Raw genomic sequence first — 23,516 nt, forward strand, 5'->3', positions numbered from 1 at the left:
TTGCCAGGTCGGTTCACCCGCCATCACCCGTTATCAGACATGATGTTTTGATAGTATTTATATTCCAGCACTCCATTATTTTTGGCTTCAGTAGTAGTAGATATCTTCTCATTGATGTTTGTGTTTTGTCATTTTTTATAACATCGCAAGTATATGTCTAATTTCTTCAAACAAGAAGAAGAAGTAGAAGACAAACAGCATTACAGAGTTAGTGTATGAGATAACCAAATGTATGCATTACATTTTATACCTACATGAATGTTTCACGTTGTAATTATGCCATTCAAAACTCATCGGACGTCCTGTTAAATATCCACATTTCTCTGCGGACGGACAATAAATTCCACACGGGTTTTGCCCTCAACCTGGCAACCCAAGATAGCTTCTCTCAAAGCTCGCGAGAAGCTGTCACAATCTTGCCGGCTTTTTAAAGAAACCTTCAGTAAAATCACAGACAGGACAAAGTTGTAGGTGAGCACATTATGTACAATTTCCACAAAGTGTCGCGACTATATTTATAACTACCATCAGTGTTTTAGTTTCTTTTTTATTCGTGTGTTTTATGTCCTTCCTGTTGTCGCGGAAATGACGAACGTGTGTATAAACTAGAGCAAAACAAGCACATGTGAGAACAGCATCGTGTGATAGCGAGCTCTGCTTTAGAAGAACTTCACTGTCGACGTGAAGCGAGGCTTCGAGAAATGAATGAACCGGGACATTATCCCCCACCGGACTTCGGCTGTCCTCCCCCGAATTCCATCCAGCCCTTCCAGCAGCAGCCCCGCTCTAGCGGCTTCCACCCCAACATGTGGAGCTGGAGCGAGACGCCCTCCGAGCCCAGCTGGGACTACAGCCACCAAGCGGGCTGGCATCACGGGGCAGCGGCTGGTTTCCCACCAGGTCGCGGAAACTACCGACCTAAACGTCCATACGGTAGTATCCTGTGCACCAGAAACAACAGCAAGCTTTCTGTTAAAAAAGTTGCCATTTCTAGATCCAATTGTACATATATGCTGTGTAAATGTCGTGTGCTACTTAACCTCTCTGTTTTCAGGTCAAAACTGGCATCAAAGGTGGAAACCAAGGTGGGAGACAGAATTACGGAGCCTCCACCAACCATGGCAAAAAGGTTAAATTGTGAAATCCTGATCATGCATTTGTAGGGTATTGTCATACAACTGCAGTGCACAGCAGAATAAGCTCAGCTAACTGATCTGTCATCAACCCACAGCAGAGAAATAAGAAAGAACCAGAGTATTCCCACTTTTGTGACACCTGTGACCGGGGGTTCAAAAACCAGGAGAAGTATGATGAACATGTGTCTCAGCATGTCAAGGTAATTTCACATATGTGATACTTTATTTCATGTTGTATATGGTAATGAATATTCACTTGTTCCTGACTGCCTCGATCACTTCTCTCACTCAGTGTTCTGTGCCTGACTGCAGCTTCGCCGCTCATGAAAAAATAGTCAGCATCCACTGGAAAAATGTAAGTGACATTGTGTAGAAAGTGTGTTTCAGTCTAAGACTCTCAGTGTCGTCATTTGCTCATATTCATGTTTTATATCCTGTCTACAGAATCATGCACCAGGAGCAAAAAGAATCAAGCTGGACACACCAGAGGAGATTGCAAAATGGAGGGAGGAGAGGCGCAAGTCAGTATTCATGAATGGACTGAAGAAACTGTCACAGCCATTCATGTTTATCTCTAAACTATTAATGACATTATGCCATAAGACGATGAGATGGTAAATTAGATTCTGACCATGATGTTTGCTTCAAGTGAGCAAACTGTAATGACTGCTGATGTTCAACTGGTGTCTATATTTACAGGAACTACCCAACACTTCAGAATATTGAAAAGAAGAAAAAAGTGATGGAGGTGCGGGAGGAGACGGGAGGTGTTCTAGAGACAGCTCAGTTTGGGTAAATGTACATAGCTGATGTGTAGATGATATCTTCCTCATTTTCTTTTTTACTACCACCAGAAACAAGAATTTATTTGCTTTCATTTACTTTGACACGAGGCCTGTACTAGTCTTATCTAAATTTAAACTAATATGTTATTCACAGACGAATGAGAGGCAGAGGACGAGGGCGGGGTCGGGGTCGAGGTCGCGGGGGTTGGGGTAACAGAGGGTTCCAGGAGCGATACCCACGAGGCCCTCACTCGTTGGTTAGCAATGCTACAGAGAGACCCCCGCCCCTTTCCCAGCCCTGCAGGGACGGGGATCCACTGGGAGCACTGGCCAGCAGTGACCATGGTGAGTGAATCATGTAGTGAGGACATGGGAAAGAATTTAAACAAGACTGTACCCTGTCTAAAAGGCTTAATATTCTTTATATTCTCTCTTATGTTCCTCCAGATTCTGACCGAGAGGATCCAGCTGCTGAGTCCAGGACTGGTGGCCTGGTTGTGCCCCCTAAACAGATGAGCTCAGCTTTGGGCTCCCTGGTGGCAAACTACGGCTCCTCGAGTGAGAGTGAAAGTGATGAAGAACCAGAGAGTGAGTGTTTATCTTGCACTACAGTGGAGTGTGTCAGTATGATTCATCATATGTTAGTTAGGAACACCAGAGCCAATGTGTAAGCAGCATGTTGACATTGCAGCTGGTCATGGTTGAGTTTGGTTTACAGAAAAACACTTACTTATAATGTTCCTGTTAACATTTTCCTTGTGTTTCAGCCGCCCCTATTCAGAAAGCCAAAGACCTTGTGGAAGAAAACCAGGTTCTCCTCAGCTCGATACCATCGAACTCCCGGGACAGAGGGCCTCACAGAGTCACAGAGACCTCTTCACAGGGAACGGAAACGAACAAAGTCCCCCAGCCTAACTCTGCTCCTCACACACCTAACAGCTGGAGAGGACGGGGGGGAAGAGGAGGCAGAGGAGGAAGGGGTGGTAGACACCAAGATACACAGCACAAAGCTACTCTGCTTGAGATGGTAAGGAGACATCTGAGATTATACAAGCATATCTCACAGGATTTTACCTTGAGGAAAAAATATTTATCATTAATCAGCATCTGTTTTCTTGTACTCTGTTTAGTTACTTGCCCCAGATATCCGCCATGAGAGGAATGTCCTCCTGCAGTGTGTGCGTTATGTTGTCCGCAACAACTTCTTTGGCCTGGAGAGCAGACCAGCTATCAGAGCAGCAGAACATGAAGGGAGGCAGAAAGAGCCATCAGAGGAAGTAAGGGCTGTGTCCCAGTCTGCCTCTCTGGTTAGTGGAGAGAGAGGTTCAGCACAAAGTGGAGCAGCAGTCTCAGATGATGCCGATCAAGAGGACTCAGAAACAAGTAAAGCTGCTGTAGTTGACCAGTATTTGCCACAAAACCTTCAGGACCGGGGTTTACTTACTGACCAGGTTTGCTCAGAACAATCTGTGAATCCTCCTGTGAACTCAGCAGTAAATGATGAGCAGGTTACAGAGGATTTCATCCAAAATACTGAAGAGAGAACTGCCAGCGACTGCCACAGCCTCGACTTGAAGCTCACAGATAGAATCACACCTGCCTCTGTGTATGATGATGAAATATGGTAAAGCCTTGGTGCTGTTTTGTGAAATCCTAGCAAAATAATAACGTATTGATCTTTTGTTCTAAAACATAAAATAGCACCAAATATGTAATGTACAATATGTGTCATTAACATTTTATGTTAATATGATTCTGTCCACGGAAATTTGTTTTCTTTTTTAGGAATCTCTCTTTATATGAAGTCATATTTTGTGACATACTGTGTTCTGAACAAAGGTTTTTTTTTTGTGAAATAAATCACATTAATATTGATATTGATTACACATTTGTACTGATTTTATTTCAGGCATCTATAGATATATTTCAGGCAGCTATAGATATATTGTATGTTTATCCTTTTGTGCAGTTGTTGAGTTAGAAACTGAAATTAAATTGTATATTTTCACTTGCAATAACAAAAATACTCTCACACGTGTTTAATTTTAGATTTATTTATCTATGTAGCAAATTGTGGTGTTCCACCATCTTCCTAAATTGTAATGTTAAAACACTGAGAAAGACGGAGGTAATATGAGATTATTGCTTGTTTGTAGAAAGCATGCCTCCCTTTTGAATATCAAAACAATAATCTGTTTTGTCATCCATGCCATCAACAACATAAAGTTCCTCTCAAGACACAAGAAGCCATTACTTTTCAACGGCGACAGCTGCCCCGTCCACCTGGGCTGTCCAAGGTTGTAAAACGAACGCAACTACGGTAGCTGTTGCCTAGAAACTACCTGCACAGTTAACTTCTGTTTAGTCTGCAACATTAGAGTAGCAACAGTACAGTTGACTATAGGTATGCGAGTCAGCAAGTCGATAAAAATGCGCGAAAAAGTAGTTATTGAGAGGAAACCTGTATGTGACATTTGGCGTCTGTAAGTAAATAGTAACAAGAAAGTCATATCATGGCTGGAAGTTGTGTTCGAGTTGATCCACCATTTGTCGACTTCAATGATGTGAGAGTCGGGCAGGTTTACAAGACAACCGTTACAGCAACAAATGTCGGGAAAACGTCGAAGAAAATAATTATTGAAAAGCCCACGTTAAAGGTAAAGTATACATATCAGGTATTTTTAATAACTGTACAAGGTTAAAGAAGAAAACATGACGCAGCGTTAGCTATATTAGAACTTAGGTTAGCTAACTTGGTTGTTAGCTAATTAGCTAATTGAGCAACAGGTGCTAAAAGAGGAGCTAAATTCAATTATTCAAATTATGGACATTTTTTGTTTAATGATACCACGTCCAGTAATATATATCTATCTATCTATCTATCTATCTATCTATCTATCTATCTATCTATTTTTGTCTCTGGTCATATTTATAGTTATTTAGTTTGGGGGAAAACAAGGATGTGCAAATATTTATTTAATATTTAATATTTAATTTTTATCAGGATAGTCTCTTGAAGTTTCAAGTAAGTATTACAGTGTCCTATCCTCTTCTATAAAGCTTTTCTCTTTTACTCACACTCACACACTACACACACTTTTTGATTATATCAACATTTGCCTGGTTAGATGCATACCTATGTTTGTCTTTATCTCTTAAAATGCGTCTCCCTCTACTTCTTTCCTATCCCTCTTTCCTGCAGTTGTTCAAGTTCACAGCAACCAGTCCAGCAGTGGTAGTTGCTCCTGGTCTGTCTGTAAGTGGCTTGTTGCAGTTCACTCCAGAGGAAGAGGAGGAGGTCAGAGATTGTCTCCTGGTCCATGTAGATGATGTGGACACTATTGAAATCCCATTGCTGGGGTAAGCAGACATAAATTAAAGATTTTTAGGACAGAACACACTGTCCACAAGGCAATGAATCATGTTTTACTGTTCATGAGTTCATTCCCTCAATTATTTTCATGAGGGCACCCCCATGGTTGAATAGTTGGGGCATGTACAACATGGGCCTTAGTGCCTTGAGCAGCTGGTCCTTGGATCGACTCCTGGTCTGGCTGGACCTTTACTCTATGTCATTCCCCTACTCTCACTCCCTGTTTCCTGTCTTTCTCCACTGTCCTGTCCAAATAAAAAGGCAAAAAAGTCCCAAGATAATAATAATAAAAAAATATATATTTTCATGTTAATTCAGTCCCGCTGTATCTTCTCCATCAGGTTTCCCAGAGCCTGTTCCCTCCTAATGGACTCAGTGCTAGATTTTGGTTGTATTGCTGCCAACAGTCAGGTAATCAGCAAACATCATCCTGTAACCAATCAAGGATCAGCACCAGGTAAAGCAAGCATCTCTCTCTTGACTTGATAATGTATTTAACCTGTTCATGTGGGTAGAACATATTCATTTTCATAATACTGGCTCCCATTACCCAGCAAATTAAGATATATGTCACAATATTACATTATACTAAAAAGGGAATTTATAGGAATTCAAATCTCAGAAGGTGTTACTTTTGTAGCTTTTCTTATATAGTTCAACAGGTACAGTAAAGAATGATATATTCAGGCAGCTCATCCTTCATTGGGGGAAATTTTGTTATTGTGTAAAACTGATGTATTCAATGTGTTGCTGGTAACAAGCAGCTGTTACTGCTAAGAAGGTGAAGGTGTCTGTCTGTACTGTCACTATGATCTGTGTGTGTTTTTGTCTTAAAGGTGCGTTTCAAGTGCAGTACAGTGGAGACTCCTCAGTCAGACTGTCACCCTGCAGCGGAGTCATTGCAGCTGGTGCCACCCAGTGGCTGAAAGTTGAACTACGCACAGACAAACCCAGGCAGATTGACGAGACTGCTTTGTAAGACAGACTTAAACAGACTATTTCAAGAAAGCACAATGAACTGATTGCAACTACTTAAGAAAGAACACAAAATTCTATGTCCCCTGTTTTTTTTTTTAATAAAACATGCTTTGCTTTTTGTTTTGATACTTGCTAAATATTGTAAGAAAATACAATCTGAGTGTTCAGGTGGATCAATGCTGAGAGCACACATGTTGGTGTGGACAATAGAAAATCTACAATTCAATGGACAATCACCAATTTCAGTGGTGGTTTTGAGTAACAGTTGTGCACTCTCTCTGTCCCAGGGTAAAACTCCAGAATCGCTCTGCTGTAGCTTTAAGTATCAGGGCTGAAGTGGTGGACCAGTGGCTTGAGATCTTTGATTTGCAGGTAATCCAGTGCTCCAAGTACAATTAGAAGTAGTATTTGATAGGGTAAAAAAAATCATGTTGTGATTATTCTGACATATATTGTGACTGCAATACGAGTTACAATTTTAGTGGGAATTTTTGAATTTCATTCTCACTAAACAAAATATAAAAATGATGATGATGTGATTTTTGTGAGGGGCCTGTGCCAAACAAGCATGTTCCCTTACACCTGAAGAATATGATTTATTGCTCTACTGTTGTACAGGGGGTTCCACTCTCCTGTCTGTGGTTTGGACCTGTATACTTTGGGACATCCCGTGTGGAGAATGTGGTTCTGAGAAACAATTCCCCCCACACCTGTGACTGGGTTTGCCTGCTCCAGGATACTGCTGCTGGAACTGAAGTGGTGAGTGTTGGAGAAATTGGCTTTCACGTGTCATTAATGTATTTCCCCTGTGGCAACAGAACATGTTACAGCAGGCCACACCTCTGTGTCTATAAAGTTGCTGCTCTAGGCTAGTTGAGATAATCAGTGGTGATATGGTTACATGACACACTGAAGTCTTTTAGTTTGACAGATAAATGTGTGACATGAACATTTTTAGCATTCATACGGAGGTTCCTTATTCAATGTGAAATAAGTCATTTATATATGTATTCATTCTGGAAAGGGTGTTACATTTTCTTGTTGAGGTCTCAAAGAGCATTTCCATTGATTTCTATTAAGACTTCTGACTGTGATGTCTGTGTAGGGAACAGATCTCCAGAAGAGCACAGATGCTGCATTGCTGGACAGAGTGGAGAGGCACAGCCCAGCATCTCAAGGTGTCTCTCAGGTCTTGGTGTGTATCCCTAAACAGGGTCGACTGGGACCATATGACAAAACCACTGTGGCAGTACGCTTCAGCCCTGTTTGTAAGAGGTAAGTTATCTTATGCATCGTGAAAACAATTTATTACTATGTTCTATTGTTTGAGAGAGAGAGAGAAAAAAAAAAAAAAAATATATACAACTCCCCGTCGGGGAATCGAACCCCGGTCTCCCGCGTGACAGGCGGGGATACTCACCACTATACTAACGAGGAAGCTGTGTTTGAGGCAGGAGCAAGGTCTGATCTTAATGTAACCACTCCCCAACACCCTGTCTCTTTCAGTGTGACGAAAACAAAGAGGCGTGATTACTCAGCCAGCCGGCAAGACTATTGTCTTTTCCTGCTGTTTGAGTCAGTGGGGAGCAGACACGGCTTCACTCACCGCAGTGGTACTCACACAAAATACACACACACACAACCCCCACCCCACTCTCTCACACACACACAAAATCATGTTCCACAGCATAGCCCAGAGCTTAGAGGACTCTTACCTTTATGAAATGATTATCCGTTGATTGATTTATGGTTTTGGTTTATGATTAAGCTGAACTCACACTCATTCACTCTCCCTTTTCTTTTTTCTTTGTCTGTGTTTAGGTAACAGCAGTGTGGAACTGGCAGTGACAGGCTCTGGACTGCCTGTGTCTCTGGTACCCAGTCCTCAAAGATTTGATTTCCTAACCTGTGTTACAGGCCAACGTGTGGATCTGCTGTGTGTGCTGCAGAACCTCTGCCCTCAACTGCCTGTCAACTTCCACTTCCGCAAATTAGCACATTTCACCACCGAGCCCTCTACAGGCACTATTGCCCCTGGGCAATGCCAGGTAGGAGGATGGTCAATTCAGTCATGTATTTCTAAATACAAGCAGAGCAGTGAATGTGGAGACCTGTCTCTCTCTCTTGCTTTCCCCAGGATGTAGTTTTGTCTTTCACTGCACGTCAGCAAGGGAGCTTCCAGGTGCGTCAGATGCTAGATGTCTTAGGTCATGTCATTCACCGGAGCAGAGACGACACAGATGTTACAGAACTCAAGCTTCACAGCTTCCACACAATCACTCTACCCCTGTCTGCTGTCAGCCGCAGTGAGACTGTACACGCCATGCCCAAACTTAACCCTGGTAAATATATTGAAAAAGAAGCACTTGTTTTAAATGACAAACAGATTGATTTTTATTTTGCCATTCCAGGATTCTTCCTATGATTATTATATTGTGCTTCGTAAGTTCTTGTCTTAATTGAATTCAGCTGTGTTTTGTCAAAATAGGTCAAGCTAAAAGAGTGTAGACGTACAATAAACAGGAAATATTTGTGTTTCTTTGACCATTAGGTTGCTGTAACTGTTTAGATGACTAACATGCTGTTTGGTTTAAATAGCTGATTTTGACACACGTACCTGTCCTGCCCTGACTGGCTGCTTCACAGGCATCACTCCAGCAGTGACCAATTCAACTGGGTCCCAGCCTCACGTTCGGTCCAGTGAGCTGGCTCGCTGTCATGCGATGGCACGGGCTGCTGTCCTCAGTACCAACAAAACACGACTTCACATACATCGCAGGGAGAAGAGTCAAAACACAAAGGGCGAGGAATTCCTGGCCTTTCCTAATGACCGTGCCACCAGCATCAGGCCGGCCTCTTCACACAGACAGTACAGGTAGACATTAAAGAAACACACACCAATTGTCAGTTGAATCATGCTTGTTGAATTAAAAAAACAAAATCCTGTCCAAATCCCATCCTAATATATGACATAAACATGTTTCTTTTTTAAGTATGTGTTGTTGAAAACACCTCTTATTTAGCTTTTGATAGGTAGTTGTGGTTTCTAGAGTTACGAAGCACCTTTCAAATATGCAGCCTTAGTTGCTACATCACTGTCGTTCTGTTCTGTTAAATTTTGTTTTAAATCTTAAGTTTTAAGATAGCAGTCGCTGATGTGTTTCCATGACACTCCTGTCTCTATCCACCTCAGGACCATCTTTACCGGTGTACCTCGTTATCGCTATGTGGACACCAGCTATGCTTTCACTGAGGAGGAGGCAGAGCAGAAACAGCTAAATCGACAGATGTATGCAGACTTCATCAAACAACTCAGGCAAACACGGCTGTCTAGGATCAAGGAGAAGTAGGATTTCTTATGAATATCCCCAATGCATGTACTTACCTTAATGTTCAAGATGGACCATTAAAATTGGGTATTTATGTCTTTTTTGGATGCCAGGCAGCAAGACAAAGTGGAGGATGAAGTGGACATTGGGATTGTTCCCTCTCAAGGGCTTGTTCCTCCTAAGCTCTGTATCAGTGACATGGAAAGCAGTATGATCTCAGAAACAAAGCCGAACTACAGCTGTGCTTCCTCAGGAACCAAATGCAGCTGCTCTGAAGACATGACATCAGTCACCCAGAGAGTCAGCAGTCAGGTGAGATGCTAATAGACCAGTCTACCACTGGTCATTCCACAGAGTAAGATTTCAGTGCAAAAATCAATGTAAATCTTACTTTTTCTAGTGCTCTGTATCTCCTTCCTTCACTTTCCTTCAGGTTTCAGAGGTAATGAATGCAGTTCCCTCTAGCAGCCAGGAGGTGGCAGACTGCAACAGGACTCTGACAGCTCAGGAGCTCTACCATGTTGTCATAGGTTGGAGATTTAATTCACTGTGTATTACAAGTAGTAGTGAGTTTTCATGTGATGTAATGAGAAACCTTATACCGTCTCTGAGAGGACTGTAATCTGTTAACATCAGAACATCAACGTTTAGTCATCACAGTGTTGCAGATAATCATGGTTTCAGAATTTCATACCAGATATATTTTAAGAGGTTGCTAAGCAAAAGTCACATGTAGAGGAATTCTTTTCATGTCAAAAAACCAAGTAAAAATTCACTCTTTCCTCATTAGGTCCCTTGTTGGTGGACTTTGGTGAGGTGTGTGTGCATTCAACGTGTGTTCAGAAGCTGGAGCTGATCAATCATCTATCAGCGTATGTTTGGGTGCAGCTGGACGTGGACTGCCCTGAGCTGCAGGGCTCCTCACCCCTCTCCCACGTCCTGCCACCCTGCTCCCACCACACCTTACCTCTGATGTTTCAGAGCAACAAGCAGGGTCCCTTCTACAGGTTGGAGGAGGAAGCAGCTCAAAATACATTTATTACTTTCAAAGCAGTGATTATAATTCAGATGTAATATAGGTATATTTCTTTATTCCAGACCTGTGTCCTACTCTGTAAACCAGCAACACCCTGGTCAGATACTGGTACAGGCCCAGGTGGTCCCATTGGCTCTGGAACTGTCCACCACCCTACTGGTGCTACACCCCACCCTCAACCTACTTGCCCAGTCAGGATATAGAAGCTCAATTACTATTCGAAACAAGCGTAACCATGCTGCAGAGTTCACATGGAGACCAGTTGTCACAGAGAGTGGAATCCTGTTCTCTGTACGACCAGCAACAGGTGCCACAAATGCATCTCAGTTTTACTGTATCATTATTCTTCACCAGTTTCAGTTCACAGTAGAAGGTGAAAAAGAACATTGGGAGGTAGAGTGATCAGCCACAATTATTGTGTGTAATTATCTGGATTAGAATTTTGAAAACAGATTATCAAAGGAGGTGTTCTGCTATCCTTGCATTCCTCTCCCTGTCAGTTTTTTATCCTTAAGGAATTTTATTGCATTTTAATGAATAGACTTGACTATTTGAATTAGAAATGATACAACAAATATACTCCGTCCTCTTCAGGTACAGTGGAGCCATACAGGGAATTGGACTGTGAGGTGGTGTGGCATCCATCCTTCTCTTCCCCTGCAGAGGGAGACTTTGACTTCTGTGTCCATGAGGGCAGCACGCAACGCCTACACTGTCTTGCCAAGGTCTGTCTCTAGAATTGGCAAAATCAGTTTGTATGATCCACTCCTATTTACTTATTTTTAGGAACTGAATAACTTAGTGACACTACAACCAAGAATGTATTATTTGAGTGAGTTTCAGCACTCATCCTCTGTACACTTCAACATCTGCAGTTCTTTCTTGGAGAAGACTAGCTGTGGCCAGCATGGATTCACAAAGCATTTTTAACCCACTCCTGCAGCATAGCCTACTTATACACTATCCACCTATATCAGGGGTCCACATTGTTTTTAGATGTGAGTACCTAGAGCCAGTTAAGACTGGTGTCATGGACCATTTGGGGGAGGATGGTAGGTGTTTGTATCTACCTTTATTCTGGAGTTAGACAGTCAAGTGAACTCAAGCCAAAATCCAAATTTGTCAGTGCTTACACATGACCACTCAGGTGTTCTATTCTACACATCACATTGACACACATTCATGTCTGATGGCACAGTCGAATCGATTCATATGACTAAGCACGAATCAAACAGCAGATGTAAATCCAAACTTAAACAAATGGTGCACATGTCTTTGTCTACGTGCTTTTGTCACTGACAGGCACAGATTATTATTTTAAGTGTCTGATAACATTATTGATAGGATTCCTATACAGTTAGACCTTTTTATCAACTAGAAACATCACTTTTTATCTTAACCAGACTGCACTGTGGACCAGCAGGTGGAGCGGGTCATTCACTAATTGGGAGGTCAGTGGTTCGATCCCCGGCTCCTCCAGTCCACGTGTTGAAGTATCCTTGGGTGATATGACCAGAAAATGATGGTTCAGTTGTGCACATTAGTGAACCACTTTAACATTTGAATATCACACCCTTAGCCCTACTTAAACATCTGCTGTAATTAGTTTGTAGTTTATTCCTTCACAGAGCAGAATAACTGTGGTTAGCATGGATTTATATCGTCTACATTTGATTTTAAAAGTGAGAATTTTTCACAGCTGCCTTAAGCATTGGAACATCTGTTGGGGATGTGTCTTGCATTGGGTCAGTTTTCTCATTTGTGCTACAGTATATGGTATTTTTTTAAATGTCGATCTAAGAGGCAGATATCAATTTCTTTGTGTGTGTTTTAAGCTTGTTGGCTAAAGCTTGTGACTTTCATGTCTTTTTTCTCCCAATGGAAAAACTCCCACTCATTTGCTGTTCTCTTATCATCATCATTATCTATTGTTATGGTTATTGTTATTATTATTAACCATTACTCTCTTCATTGGGTCATATATGTGCTCCACACACATGCTCTTGGTGCTGTCAAAAGATGGGGAATCAGTGACTGGAGTAGAATTAGAAAGGCAGGTTAAGGGAGAGCCATAAGCTGCAATGGTAGAATACAAACTGTACAGAGCAATGATATGTGACAGTGAGAGAAGTGTCCCTCTGTCTTTCTTTCAGGTTGGATCCACTAGTGTCCAGCTGGCAGAAAAACATGTGACATTTGGATCAGTGTCTCTCAACATGACTTCCATCAGAACTGTAGTCTTACACAACACTGGACAAAACCATGCCTACTACCAGGTGCACACACACACACACGCAGATACTTGTGTTTGACAGTTGTGAACATCAAACAGGCTAAATAGCCAGTCTCTCTCTGTTTGTTTGTATGAGGCAGGTGTTAGATGTGTGCCCTCTGCCAGGCATGGTGGTGAGTCCGTCTGAGAGCATGGTGCCAAGTGGGGGGCAGGCTGTGCTCAAGATCCACTTCAGCCCTGACTCCATCATCAAGTTTGACACCAGAGTTGAAGTGAGAGTGATAGAGAGAGGAGAGAGGGCTCTTTATTTTATATGTTTTGATATGACGTGTGTGTGTGTGTGTGTGTGTGTGTGTGTGTGTGTGTGTGTGTGTGTGTGCGTGTGTGTGTAAGTTGAATGAATTTGACACTAAGCCATGTCTATGTGTTACAGATAGCTTTGAGGGACATGAAGTCCATTGAGCTCAGAGTCAGCGGATCAGTGGAGCCACCAAATGTACACATCAATGTGGTCAGTTTCTGTGTGTGTGTGTGTGTGTGTGTTGACATCATGTTCACATAGTTCTTTTCCATATCAGAGAAAGAGATGACTGGAAAATAAGAAGATATTAAATTAAGGGAAGCATTTAGTAAGTAATAGTAGTAGGTCATTGAGTAGTTGTAGATTTCTCACGAGGGCCACAAAGGAAATAAGCTTTTTTTTTTTTTTCAAATCAGAAGCTTGTGTGAAGCATCATCTGTATTTATTTAAACATCAGACATAAATTCTTACATTTGTTCAGTTGCTCTGGTGGGATGAATTGACAGTATCACATCACAGCACATGAGAGTTTGGTGTTGTGAAACCTTAAAAAAGGGAAAGGGGATTTCAAACCTTATTTTGGGGCTGAATTTCACTGGTATGCATACAGTTTTCATGTCCCAATGACCACTATAAGTGAAATCATGGGTTTCCACATTCATTTAGATAAGAGTGTTCTCTTGTTATCCCAAAATAACTGCTTTGTTAGCCTGGAATAACGAGTGGTGAGACTATAAGGACTTAGGTATTAGCCACTAGCCATTAGCCAGGCCGTGAGCAGTGCCTGGTGTTTGCCAGACAGTGTTTTGGAGTTCTGCCAAAAGGTTTTAGTTTATGTCTCATCAGACCAGAAAATCTTCCTCCTCATGCTCTCAGAGTACTGTTAATGCTGTTTGGCAAACTTAAAGCAGCCTGTCATAAGTGGCTTTTGTCTAGCTGCTCAACCACAAAGATCTAATTGATGGAGTGCCGCCGAGGTGGTTGTCCCTCTGGGAGGTTCTCCCATCTCTGCAGTGAACATCTGAAGCTCTGTTAGAGCTCCTTTAGATATGGATACAGATGGAGCCTTCTACTCTGCATTCATTATGCCAGTATTTGTGCATGTTTCCTGAAAGCTTACAGACAAAATGTAAGTAATTTCCACTGGAAATCGTGCGGACAGTGTTCAAGTAAGACATGACCATGAAACACAATGAAGACATTAAAAAAATGGTAGAACCTTTTGAGTTATATTAGTCAGAAGAATTCTATGTCCACATGTCACAATGTGTTTAATGGTCACACAGATCATTAAATACATGGTCCTTAACTATGGTCATGGTTATGTGTCCACCATCATTCAGCCCTCATAAGTTTGATTCTGTCAGAGCATAATGAAAGATAATGATTTCACCTTCACCTTTTTTTGGTTGTTCCACTCTGCTGAAATGCCATCTATTCTAATTGGATAATTAAATGTCTAGACAAGACAACTGGATTTCTGCCTTTGGTATTTCTGTGATTTTCTCAGGGACTTATGTGATTTCTCCTTTCCTCTTTTCAGTCCCATTTCCAGTTCTACGGGGTCTACACTGGTTCTCGGCGGAAGATACCTTTCACTCTGACAAACCACTCGTCAGCCGCAGCTGAGGTCACCTTCAACCTGTCACAGTATGCAGACTTCTCTCTCCAGCTCCCTCAGCCCTCAGCAAGTATGCATTCACACACACAGAGTTGATATATGGTGGTGACGCTGATGCTCAGGTCAGGTGTCAGGTGTTTGTAACCGAGAACTGCATGCACTGTCAGCAGCTTGGTGATAGGATTTCATAAATTTGCATGCCCATACGTGGTCCAGCTTTATACTAAGCTTTTACCTAGTCTTGTTGTAAAATCAAGTGTTTATCCATTTTAAATGCACAGCATTTTGTCTTGTGTTACTGAGTTTTTGCATGTTTGCTTTTTGTTTTTGTGATTGTTTCTTTGCATTTTCTCAAACAGAGAAAGAGCCGGGTGTGAGTGTTATGGAGGTGCAGGGCCACCAGACCTGTGGACTGCTCCCTTGTCTTCTCACCCACGCAAGTGAGATTTCAGCCAAACATCTTACAGAATAGTTACAGTATCATCAAGATTGAGCAGACCAGTTGTAGTAGTTTTAATGGCAGGCTAAAAACTATCCTGAAAGGTGCACAGTGTAACACAGTTTGTAAAGTTATTAAACTTTGCGAAGAGTTTATATTCTGGGTATTGAATCTGTTTTTTCTTTAAATCTCCACTGGGAAAGACAGCTAAATGCAGGTGGCATATGTGGTGACAAGTATGACATTGGATTGCTAATAGCTGGTCAGTAGCAGTAACAGTAGCAGGTTGGAGAGATGCTGTAGTAAACTAAAATTTCATTGGTGTATTGCTGCAGCATGTACCATTGTTGTGGCATGTGCAGTTTTAAAATGGAGTGGAAACTATACCCAACCAGCATAAACCAGTTGGGTTTTGAAGCACGCTGAGTGTAAACAATATATACTGTGTGTCTTCCTGCAGGTGGTCAGTTATGACTTTGACCTGCCACTCATGGTCAACGGAGTGGGATGGCCCACTGGTTCTCTGTCTCCTTTTCCCACTCCATGCTCTTCATCCTCCTCCTCCTCACTGTCAGCTGTCAGCTGGAAGCGCAGGGTCAAATTACTTTCCCACTCTGTCACCATGGTGACACAGCGCATACAGGCCACAGGTGGGATTTTTAATGTGGACTTGCAGTTGTGCATTTCTTTGTGAGTTATACTGTATCTATATTTTAAATACTTTGCGCTGCAGGTTTTCTGTTGGAGTGAAAATTTAATCACACCTCAATTACAGCTACATTGTATGTGTACAGAATAAATTTCACATCACCCTCGGTTTGTGCAGCTAAATGTAAAGTTTTTGTTTCCCTTTCTGTTCTTAAAATATTCTTAGGGCTGTGTGCCCCACTGGAGATGTTCCCCTCTAGCCTACAGTTCCATGTGGAACCATTGGCAGCACAGTCTGATGCCTACACTAAGGTATCATCAACGGCACACATTGACAATTCCTCCATTGCCATTTTTCCTTTCCCATATATATTTTCCTTCCATCCTCACTTCATGTCATTTTCACTTCTACTCATCCTTATTAACCATGAGGGAGATGTCATCTTGTAGTTGGTACCTTCCCACTGAACCCCTGACACCACTTCATAGAAATAATCTTACCTCCTCATCTTACTTTTTGTTGCTGTTTGTCTTATTTTTGTCGTTCTTTCTAAATGCTCTCTTTTTCTCTGATTCTGTTTCTCTCACAGACAGTAGAATTGAAAGCAGCGTGTGCAGAGAGTGTATGTTGGTGTGGTGTCATCGGGGAGCGCTTACACTGGTGGTTTAACTGCAGTGCAATAGCAGTAACAACAGAGGACAGAGGAGAGGGGGAGCTATGTACTGTGACTCCATCATCTGGCACTCTGGGTCCCAGCCAGTCCATCTGCTTAACTGGTCAGCATTAGGCCTGAGGCTATCAGAACAGGTGAGAAATGATTGGACATACACACTCACACATGCATTATGATGGATTACTTTGTCCTTCACTGCTCTTTCCAGTCTCACACATACATGCTCAAATCATTGTAAATATAATTTTTCTCTCACACACATGCTCAGATCAAAGCATCACAATTAAGGTGTATCACTTGACCCCTTTCTCACATACACACATGACAGGGGGAAAACTGGATAATACACAACATGTCACATCTTAATAGAGTGTAGCTTCCCTTAGAATGTAATTTCACATGGGCTAAAGGTAAGATGCACTACCTAAACTAAATCTAAGCTGAAATTATACCCAGTATAATACTCAATAAAACGATCATTAGAAAGAGCTTTACACCATTTTTAAATATAATCCTACTGGAATGACCTATGATAACATCTCTATCCACAATACACACAGTAATGTAAATATTAGATATGCATATTTACACACTTAACTATTAAATAGTAATCTTAAATTTAAAAATTGATTTACGATGTATTCATCATCTTTTCAGAAGTTATGTTTTCCATAATGTATTAAAACTAGACATAGAATTTTTCTTGATTCTCTCTAAATATGTCAATGGTGTAAATGAACTGCATTTATAAAGCACTTTTCTAGTCATGTCGACCAGTCAAAGCATTTTTCACTGCAGGTCAGTGCATGTTCTGCAAATAAAGTGCTCTAACACGCACACACACACATATGCCCCCACGACTGGAGGAGCCAAAGATTGAACCACTGACTTACCAATTAGTGAAAATAGTTATGTGCTGGAATCAGTTGTTTAACTGTATCTTGAGTCAAAAATGTCCTATGTTAGTTACCATCTCATGCACCTATGATAATTTTTTGTGTAAGGTTTTAGTCTGAGGTGAATCATAATTTATGAAGAGATCAAGGATCAGTTTTTGTTTCAAATACAATGGTTATTTTAGTTTATTTTATTTATTAGAATTTATCCACTCAAACTCAGATTTTTAACTTTCAATTTAAATGTGGATATTACACATTGACTGCAGGTGCCTATGTGTACATTGTTGAATACTCATTGGTAACACCATGGCAATCGTAGATGTAAGTATCACATGTGATACAGTGTGTTTACACACCTTCATCAACTTTGTGATATTGAGTGATGGTGGGCTATGCGTGTACATGTAGAACTCGGGTATAACTTCTTTCTCTGTTTATTTTCTGTTCTAGTGTCTGGCAGATTAACCAGACTGTCCCTCTCTCTTTACCTGGGACATGAGGGTGGGGAGGGAATGGGGAAAGAGGAGGAACATCAGCCCTACCGAGAGCTCTCCATCACCATTACTCTCCAGGTTCCCAGTGTCACTTTCCACCCCCCTCAAATCCTTCTTACCCCAGTACCCCTGGAAAGTAGCGCAATGGCCACACTCACCCTGCTGGCTGCAGGATATCCAAGGTTAGTTAACACACACACACACACACATTGGTGAAGACACTGCCTGACATAATGTATTCCCATCACAAATAAATGCCTAACCTTAGCTCTAACTTAAACCTAATTTTATCCTGAACTTTAAAACCAAGTCTTAACCATCAAACAGCCTTTGACTTTGTGAGGACTGGATAAAATGTCCTCATAGTGACAGAGTGATCCATCCTGCTACATTTTATGAATTCCTTAGTTTTGATTTAGTGGATCATGACAAACAGACAACTGCTTTGCAATCACAAATGTAGTCATTAGCTTTTTGGGTAAGCAGAACAATAGCAATGATGGATTTTTATTGTATTTACATTTTCCTAGCTTGTGGCAGTTTACCAGCTGTGTTGAGCCATTGGAGCTAAATGACTGCAGAGGAAACAAAGCCACACTGATAAACTCACTACATTATTCATTTCAGTGGGATTTTTATCAAGCAGCCCAGGACTCATTAACTGGCAGGTCTGCAATCATGTTGGATTTTGCTTACATTGTAAGCCAACAAGTTAATCCCCATTCCTAGGTGGTTTACATTGTTGTTCCGATTTCAGAGTGGACAGAAATCTGGCCTGTCTATTACAGTTCTGCCATCATTTTCTGACCCACATCCTCAGGATTGAAATGAGCAGCACAGTGCATACATAACGATCTTTACTCTTCTCAAGAAAACATACCTAGGATACTGTTTATACACTATAATATCCATATAAAACAAAGAAAAGGACTACTTTGTCACCACAAGAAATATGCAGAAGGTGGTACATGTGAATACACTTAGCTGTATGCACTGCCTCCAGTTCTACCATGGAAATGATATATGGTTTTCACTGTTAATAATACTAGTAATAGTAATAGTAACTAATATTAATTACTGTACTGTCAAAATGATTTTTTATTACCACTGCACCACTATTTACATAAAGCACTGTAAACTCCAGCTGTCAAGTGTTGATCATACATTTTCGTCTGCACTTACATACTTCTTAATTTGGACAAACTGCTCTCCATGCAGTGAAATCATGAAATCAGTGAAATCATCATCATGCCTGTAAACCTTCAGATAATACTCTTGAGAATGGTCTGAACACTTGATGCATTTGATAGCTTGTGTCTTGCATCAGTTTTGAACAAAATTCATTTTATCGCACATGATATTGCCTTAAACTTTAGTTTAGGTGTTTTATCACAATTCATTTATATCAATTCAGATGTTCCTTCCTTCCACTATCTCTGTCTTTGTTTGCAGTGGAACCAGGGTATCGGCTGAAGTGGATGAGGTAGAGCTGGAGGATGGGACAAAGATACAGCCTGTTTCTGTCATCTTCCCTGAGGGTAACTCCATCCCTGCCCAAAACCAGGACCAGGTATCCTTGTATACAAGCCAGTTTACACTATAATGGAAGAGGACCAAAAACTGATCATGTTATTGTTACTTTACTCAGTGAAGATTCTGATTTTGTGATATGGTCTAAATGCAGTATAGAGGAATTTTCACCGTGTTTGGCAGTGTTAGTCCTCAAAATTCCTGGTGGGGGGAAAGTCAGGCTTCATCAGTAACTTGCATCTCGAAGGCAAGCTGCAGTCAAATAAAAACTGTATTGTTCGCATGTATCATAACACATAAGTAAGCAGCCAAGTTTATCTGGCTAGAATAGTGCATTTCTGATGTAATATTCTCTGAGGACTATATAAGACTGTGTTGATGTGTGTTCACGGTAAAGCAAAAAGTATCTGTTATACATCTGTGTCTCTTCAGTCAGTTTTCTAAGATCTTAAAGCAGAGTGAGCAAAACCCAGTTTTGTGTAACTGTCACTGAATCATCTGGTGATCAAATGACAAAAACTGGATTAAAATGACTGATTTTTCCTGCTGACACTTCAATAGAAATACCTCTGTGATCTGTGGAATTGTTGCACATTTATATTCTGTCTGTATAGAAACATCCAAGAGGCATCCACAGCCAGGAAGCCAATGTGACCTCTCTGACCTGCAGTGTGTCCTTCTGTTCTACCGTTCCTCTGTCCCTCTGCAGAACTATCACATTCACTGACCACTTGCACAACAGGTAATGTGCCATTGTATAATATCACTCTTCAATCTTCTTCTCCTCTCTTCTTATCTCTGTAGGAAAAAGCAACATAATTCAAAATGCTACACAAGCACAAAATGCTACACAAGCCACCATGGTAAAGTTAGTGATTTGTAGGAACGCATTGGTTCCCACAGAGCAATTATCTGGTTCTAAAAACATTCAGGGCCTAAGCCCCATATGCCTTGTACTTATCATGTACATACATACATTTCAGTTTGCTAAACTGTTTTTTTCCGTGACTCTGCCTCTCTCCCACTAGGTTTAAGGTTAAGTTTTGTGCTGTCGCTGACAACTGTGTGCTGACAGTCTGGCCGTACATGGCCCTGCACCGCTCTGAGCAACAGATAGTTCTTAAGACTGGTACTGTATAACATACACAAACACACATCCCTGCACCAAGTATGTACAGTGTATAGAGAAAGTGGAGAATGAGAAGTAGACCTCATGAAAGTTTTGTTGGTAGAGTAACAGTGTCTGGTCATCTACACTTTATAGTAATGAAATGCATTTTAGTGTCTCAGTTATTGCACATGCTGCTCAAACAGCTTCAAAATCAAAACCGTGTACACATTGTTTTCACTGTTCATCATTGTGTGACTGTTGTTTAGGAGCCACAGCTGTGGAGGCGATCCTTCAGCGCTATCACACACCAAGTCCTGCTTCTGGCCCAGAATCATCATCATCCTCATTTGATCACAACAGCTCAACAAACAAGAACTCAGCGTCAGGTCAGAAACTGAAACATTTGTGTGTGATGTGTTTATGTGTCTGCTTGTAATTGTTTTAGAGCATCTGAGAGCAGTGTGTGTATCTGTCCTCTTCAGACTCCTTTCCAGACAGTGACAGTGTGAGCGGACAGACCAGCGGGGATGAAGAGGTCTCTCCAAATGGACACACCCCAAATAATCTCGGCGTCCCAGAATTCCTTAGTGCCAACTCAGATGAAGGACTGTATCACCACAATGTATTATTGGCTGTGGAGAGGTGGTTTAGTCTCTTTGGCTGGCCGAGTGGACCACACCCAATCTCTGTACCAGACACACTTAGAAGGTATACTGAAAAGATTTCATGATAGTTTAGTTCAGGGGCTATGTTTGGATTACAGTGTAGTCATCTGTCCTTTTTGATCATTCTTCCCATCTGTTTGTCAATCAAATTAACCTCTCCAACCTCTCTCTCCCTACAGAGTTGTGTCAAAAATTCAAACAAATCATTCCAGTGGACGGACTTATTGTGTCAGTCAAAATAAAGACTCCAGGTGAGTATGTGTGTGGTGAATTTTCACTACGTACCTTTGAGTGATAAATAAATCACTATACTGCAACATAGTGCTGCTGATAAGATATTACTGAATGTTCATGATGAAACCAGGCAAAGGGTTTGAGAATGTACAGGTTGAAGGTAGGATCTGACTGCTGAAGATTAATTTTATATGGAGATCTCTAAAAAAAAATTCTGTGCAAATAATGTTTCTGTTTTTAAATGGCAGTGGCCAGTCTACTCAGGTTTGTATTCATTATTCATTATTTTGAGGGTTGAAATGGGTCAGAGAAAATAAAAAATATACATAAATACTTGAACTGAAGCTGGTGGGATTTAATTTTATAATTTCATGCATCTGGCTCCAGACATAAAGGATAATAACTGTATTGTGTTGTCGTGTCCAGGTCTGTAGTGGACATGCTTCATCACCTGACAGGCAAACAGATTCCTGGTATTCCTCGCTGTCTGACATTTTCCACTGATAAAGACCAGCGCACTAAACAGCTATTACAACAGCATGAAGCTATGCTTGCTTTTCTCAGGTAGGTTTTATTCACACAGATAAACTGCAACGGTAAGTTTTAATTAAGTGCCAATGTCTTATTTATGTAAATGTCATCATAGCAAAAAAGGTCAGACCAGTAACAGTAACATTTCTCTAACAATACCAACATGTCACAAGTCCAAACTGATTACTGTCAGCAGAACAAGGTAAGACTTTGACATAAATGCAAGCCACAAGAAAATCAGCATTTATTGAGTATTATTGGAATGAGTTAATTTTAAGTTACTGAGGATGTTCTTTTCCTGTCAGAAAAGTTGAAAAAGTGCAGTAATTATCTGATACTCTTGTTCACCAGGAGCCTGTTTTACTAAAGTGATTTGCAAGCTCTGTTTACACACACAGTGCAAATGGTGGCTATGACAAATTTCAGAATTTACTGTGAATTGCAGATGCATTTCCATGTCTGGCAAGGCTCTTGCATAGTCATGCATGGGTCACAAGTATGCCATTGCAAGCATTGTAGCTCTCTCCTTTAATGTCCTGTCATGTCAGTTTGAGCCAGCAATGTCTGAAAAAGACTGAAATGACATTTTGGAAACTTGTTGGGCTACTGTCAGTTTGTTTTGTACATTGTTACTTTGTGTTCAGGGTGCAGGGAGCCTGCCTGTGCCACATCAGACCAGAGTACTTGCTAGACGTACAGGAGTTCAAACACTGGTGTACCCTGCAGGTATAAAAACTCGTGCACTCAACATTTTGCTCCTAGTCCTAGACCAGATTAATTAAATTGCATGTTCTTTAAAGCTTTAGAGCTTTGGGAACTGCTACAAACTCTTCTTAGTCTCACTCATGATCTCTTACTTTCACTTATATACAGAGTATATATATATTTACAACTTCTTGTGCTTGTGTTTCTCTCAGTCAAAGGAGAAAGAGCACAGTCAGGACTATAGCAGTGTTGACTATGAGTCTCTGAGCAAACGATCCTGGACTGACCTGCTGCTACAAATATACAAGGTGAAAAACATTTTCTAGCTCCCTCTTCCTGTCTTTAACCACTGTCAGCTTTATTGTATTACCTGTATATTCTTGGAAATCACTTTATGTTTAAGGTACTCTTTGATCTCGTTGAAGTTGTTTCTTTAAAGTACATTTACTATGTGTCCTAATTTTCATCAACACTGCGATTAAATATTTAGAGCTGCAATTCCACTCTGTCAGTCTTTTGTTCCTTTTTATATTTTCACTTCCGCTTTATTTATATGTCTCTCTCTCTCCCTGCTGAGAGTGGTTGTCAGAAATAATTGATACTCACTGAAGGTGGAATAAAGGTTGAATCAAAGGTTGAATGAAAACACTTTGACTTAACAAAAGGTTTATAACTCTTGACAACTTAATGAAAGACTGAGAAAATTTTGTGCTGGGAAACACAACCTGTGGATGTGTCTGCCTGTGTAAATGCAAAGTAGAGTAGCTCAGGAAAATGTCAGTCTCATCTTGTTA

General features: G+C 41.0%; 2 protein-coding genes and 1 non-coding gene across 4 annotated transcripts in view; 2 read left to right on the forward strand and 1 right to left on the reverse strand.

Moving 5' to 3' along the window:
- The first annotated feature begins 411 nt into the window (after positions 1 to 411).
- nufip1 (nuclear FMR1 interacting protein 1) lies at positions 412 to 3,796 on the forward strand. Of its 2 annotated transcripts, XM_018671645.2 has the most exons (11): positions 412 to 471; positions 610 to 933; positions 1,055 to 1,129; positions 1,232 to 1,336; positions 1,429 to 1,491; positions 1,581 to 1,657; positions 1,836 to 1,928; positions 2,076 to 2,266; positions 2,369 to 2,509; positions 2,689 to 2,948; positions 3,052 to 3,796. In XM_018671645.2, the coding sequence occupies exons 2-11, from the start codon at positions 706 to 708 to the stop codon at positions 3,547 to 3,549; spliced, it is 1,731 nt and encodes a 576-aa protein (XP_018527161.1). In that variant the 5' UTR covers positions 412 to 471; positions 610 to 705; the 3' UTR covers positions 3,550 to 3,796. The 2 variants fall into 2 exon arrangements, with proteins under 2 accessions (XP_018527161.1, XP_018527160.1); XM_018671644.2 differs by having other exon boundaries at positions 416 to 933.
- Positions 3,797 to 4,259: 463 nt separating this feature from the next.
- Positions 4,260 to 23,516, forward strand: part of LOC108880234 (cilia- and flagella-associated protein 47-like) — a 49,356-nt gene continuing 30,099 nt past the window's right edge. The window contains 37 exon segments of the mRNA XM_051066091.1: positions 4,260 to 4,578; positions 5,124 to 5,281; positions 5,636 to 5,751; positions 6,131 to 6,269; positions 6,560 to 6,644; positions 6,891 to 7,031; positions 7,378 to 7,547; positions 7,779 to 7,885; positions 8,094 to 8,320; positions 8,410 to 8,614; positions 8,919 to 9,147; positions 9,466 to 9,618; positions 9,715 to 9,913; positions 10,035 to 10,131; positions 10,392 to 10,608; positions 10,700 to 10,944; positions 11,232 to 11,362; positions 12,791 to 12,913; positions 13,011 to 13,142; positions 13,304 to 13,381; positions 14,715 to 14,862; positions 15,152 to 15,198; positions 15,200 to 15,232; positions 15,692 to 15,881; positions 16,106 to 16,191; positions 16,470 to 16,655; positions 16,657 to 16,687; positions 17,903 to 18,128; positions 19,399 to 19,516; positions 20,091 to 20,218; positions 20,505 to 20,605; positions 20,854 to 20,973; positions 21,070 to 21,295; positions 21,432 to 21,503; positions 21,913 to 22,050; positions 22,662 to 22,743; positions 22,935 to 23,030. Coding sequence (XP_050922048.1) covers positions 4,435 to 4,578; positions 5,124 to 5,281; positions 5,636 to 5,751; positions 6,131 to 6,269; positions 6,560 to 6,644; positions 6,891 to 7,031; positions 7,378 to 7,547; positions 7,779 to 7,885; positions 8,094 to 8,320; positions 8,410 to 8,614; positions 8,919 to 9,147; positions 9,466 to 9,618; positions 9,715 to 9,913; positions 10,035 to 10,131; positions 10,392 to 10,608; positions 10,700 to 10,944; positions 11,232 to 11,362; positions 12,791 to 12,913; positions 13,011 to 13,142; positions 13,304 to 13,381; positions 14,715 to 14,862; positions 15,152 to 15,198; positions 15,200 to 15,232; positions 15,692 to 15,881; positions 16,106 to 16,191; positions 16,470 to 16,655; positions 16,657 to 16,687; positions 17,903 to 18,128; positions 19,399 to 19,516; positions 20,091 to 20,218; positions 20,505 to 20,605; positions 20,854 to 20,973; positions 21,070 to 21,295; positions 21,432 to 21,503; positions 21,913 to 22,050; positions 22,662 to 22,743; positions 22,935 to 23,030 — 5,124 coding nt within the window. The 5' untranslated portion in view covers positions 4,260 to 4,434.
- Positions 7,638 to 7,709, reverse strand: trnad-guc (transfer RNA aspartic acid (anticodon GUC)). Its single transcript has one exon. It is a non-coding gene; the product is annotated as a tRNA-Asp (tRNA).

The sequence above is a fragment of the Lates calcarifer genome, linkage group LG7_2 (assembly GCF_001640805.2).
Source record: "Lates calcarifer isolate ASB-BC8 linkage group LG7_2, TLL_Latcal_v3, whole genome shotgun sequence".
Taxonomy (NCBI): Eukaryota; Metazoa; Chordata; class Actinopteri; family Centropomidae; genus Lates; species Lates calcarifer.

Coding starts and splice junctions, on each gene's coding strand:
- nufip1 (XM_018671645.2), top strand. CDS start 706: ATGAACCGGGACATTATCCCCCACCGGACTTCGGCTGTCCTCCCCCGA. Junction 1,130..1,231: donor CCACCAACCATGGCAAAAAG/GTTAAATTGTGA, acceptor ATCAACCCACAG/CAGAGAAATAAGAAAGAACC. Junction 1,337..1,428: donor ATGTGTCTCAGCATGTCAAG/GTAATTTCACAT, acceptor TCTCTCACTCAG/TGTTCTGTGCCTGACTGCAG.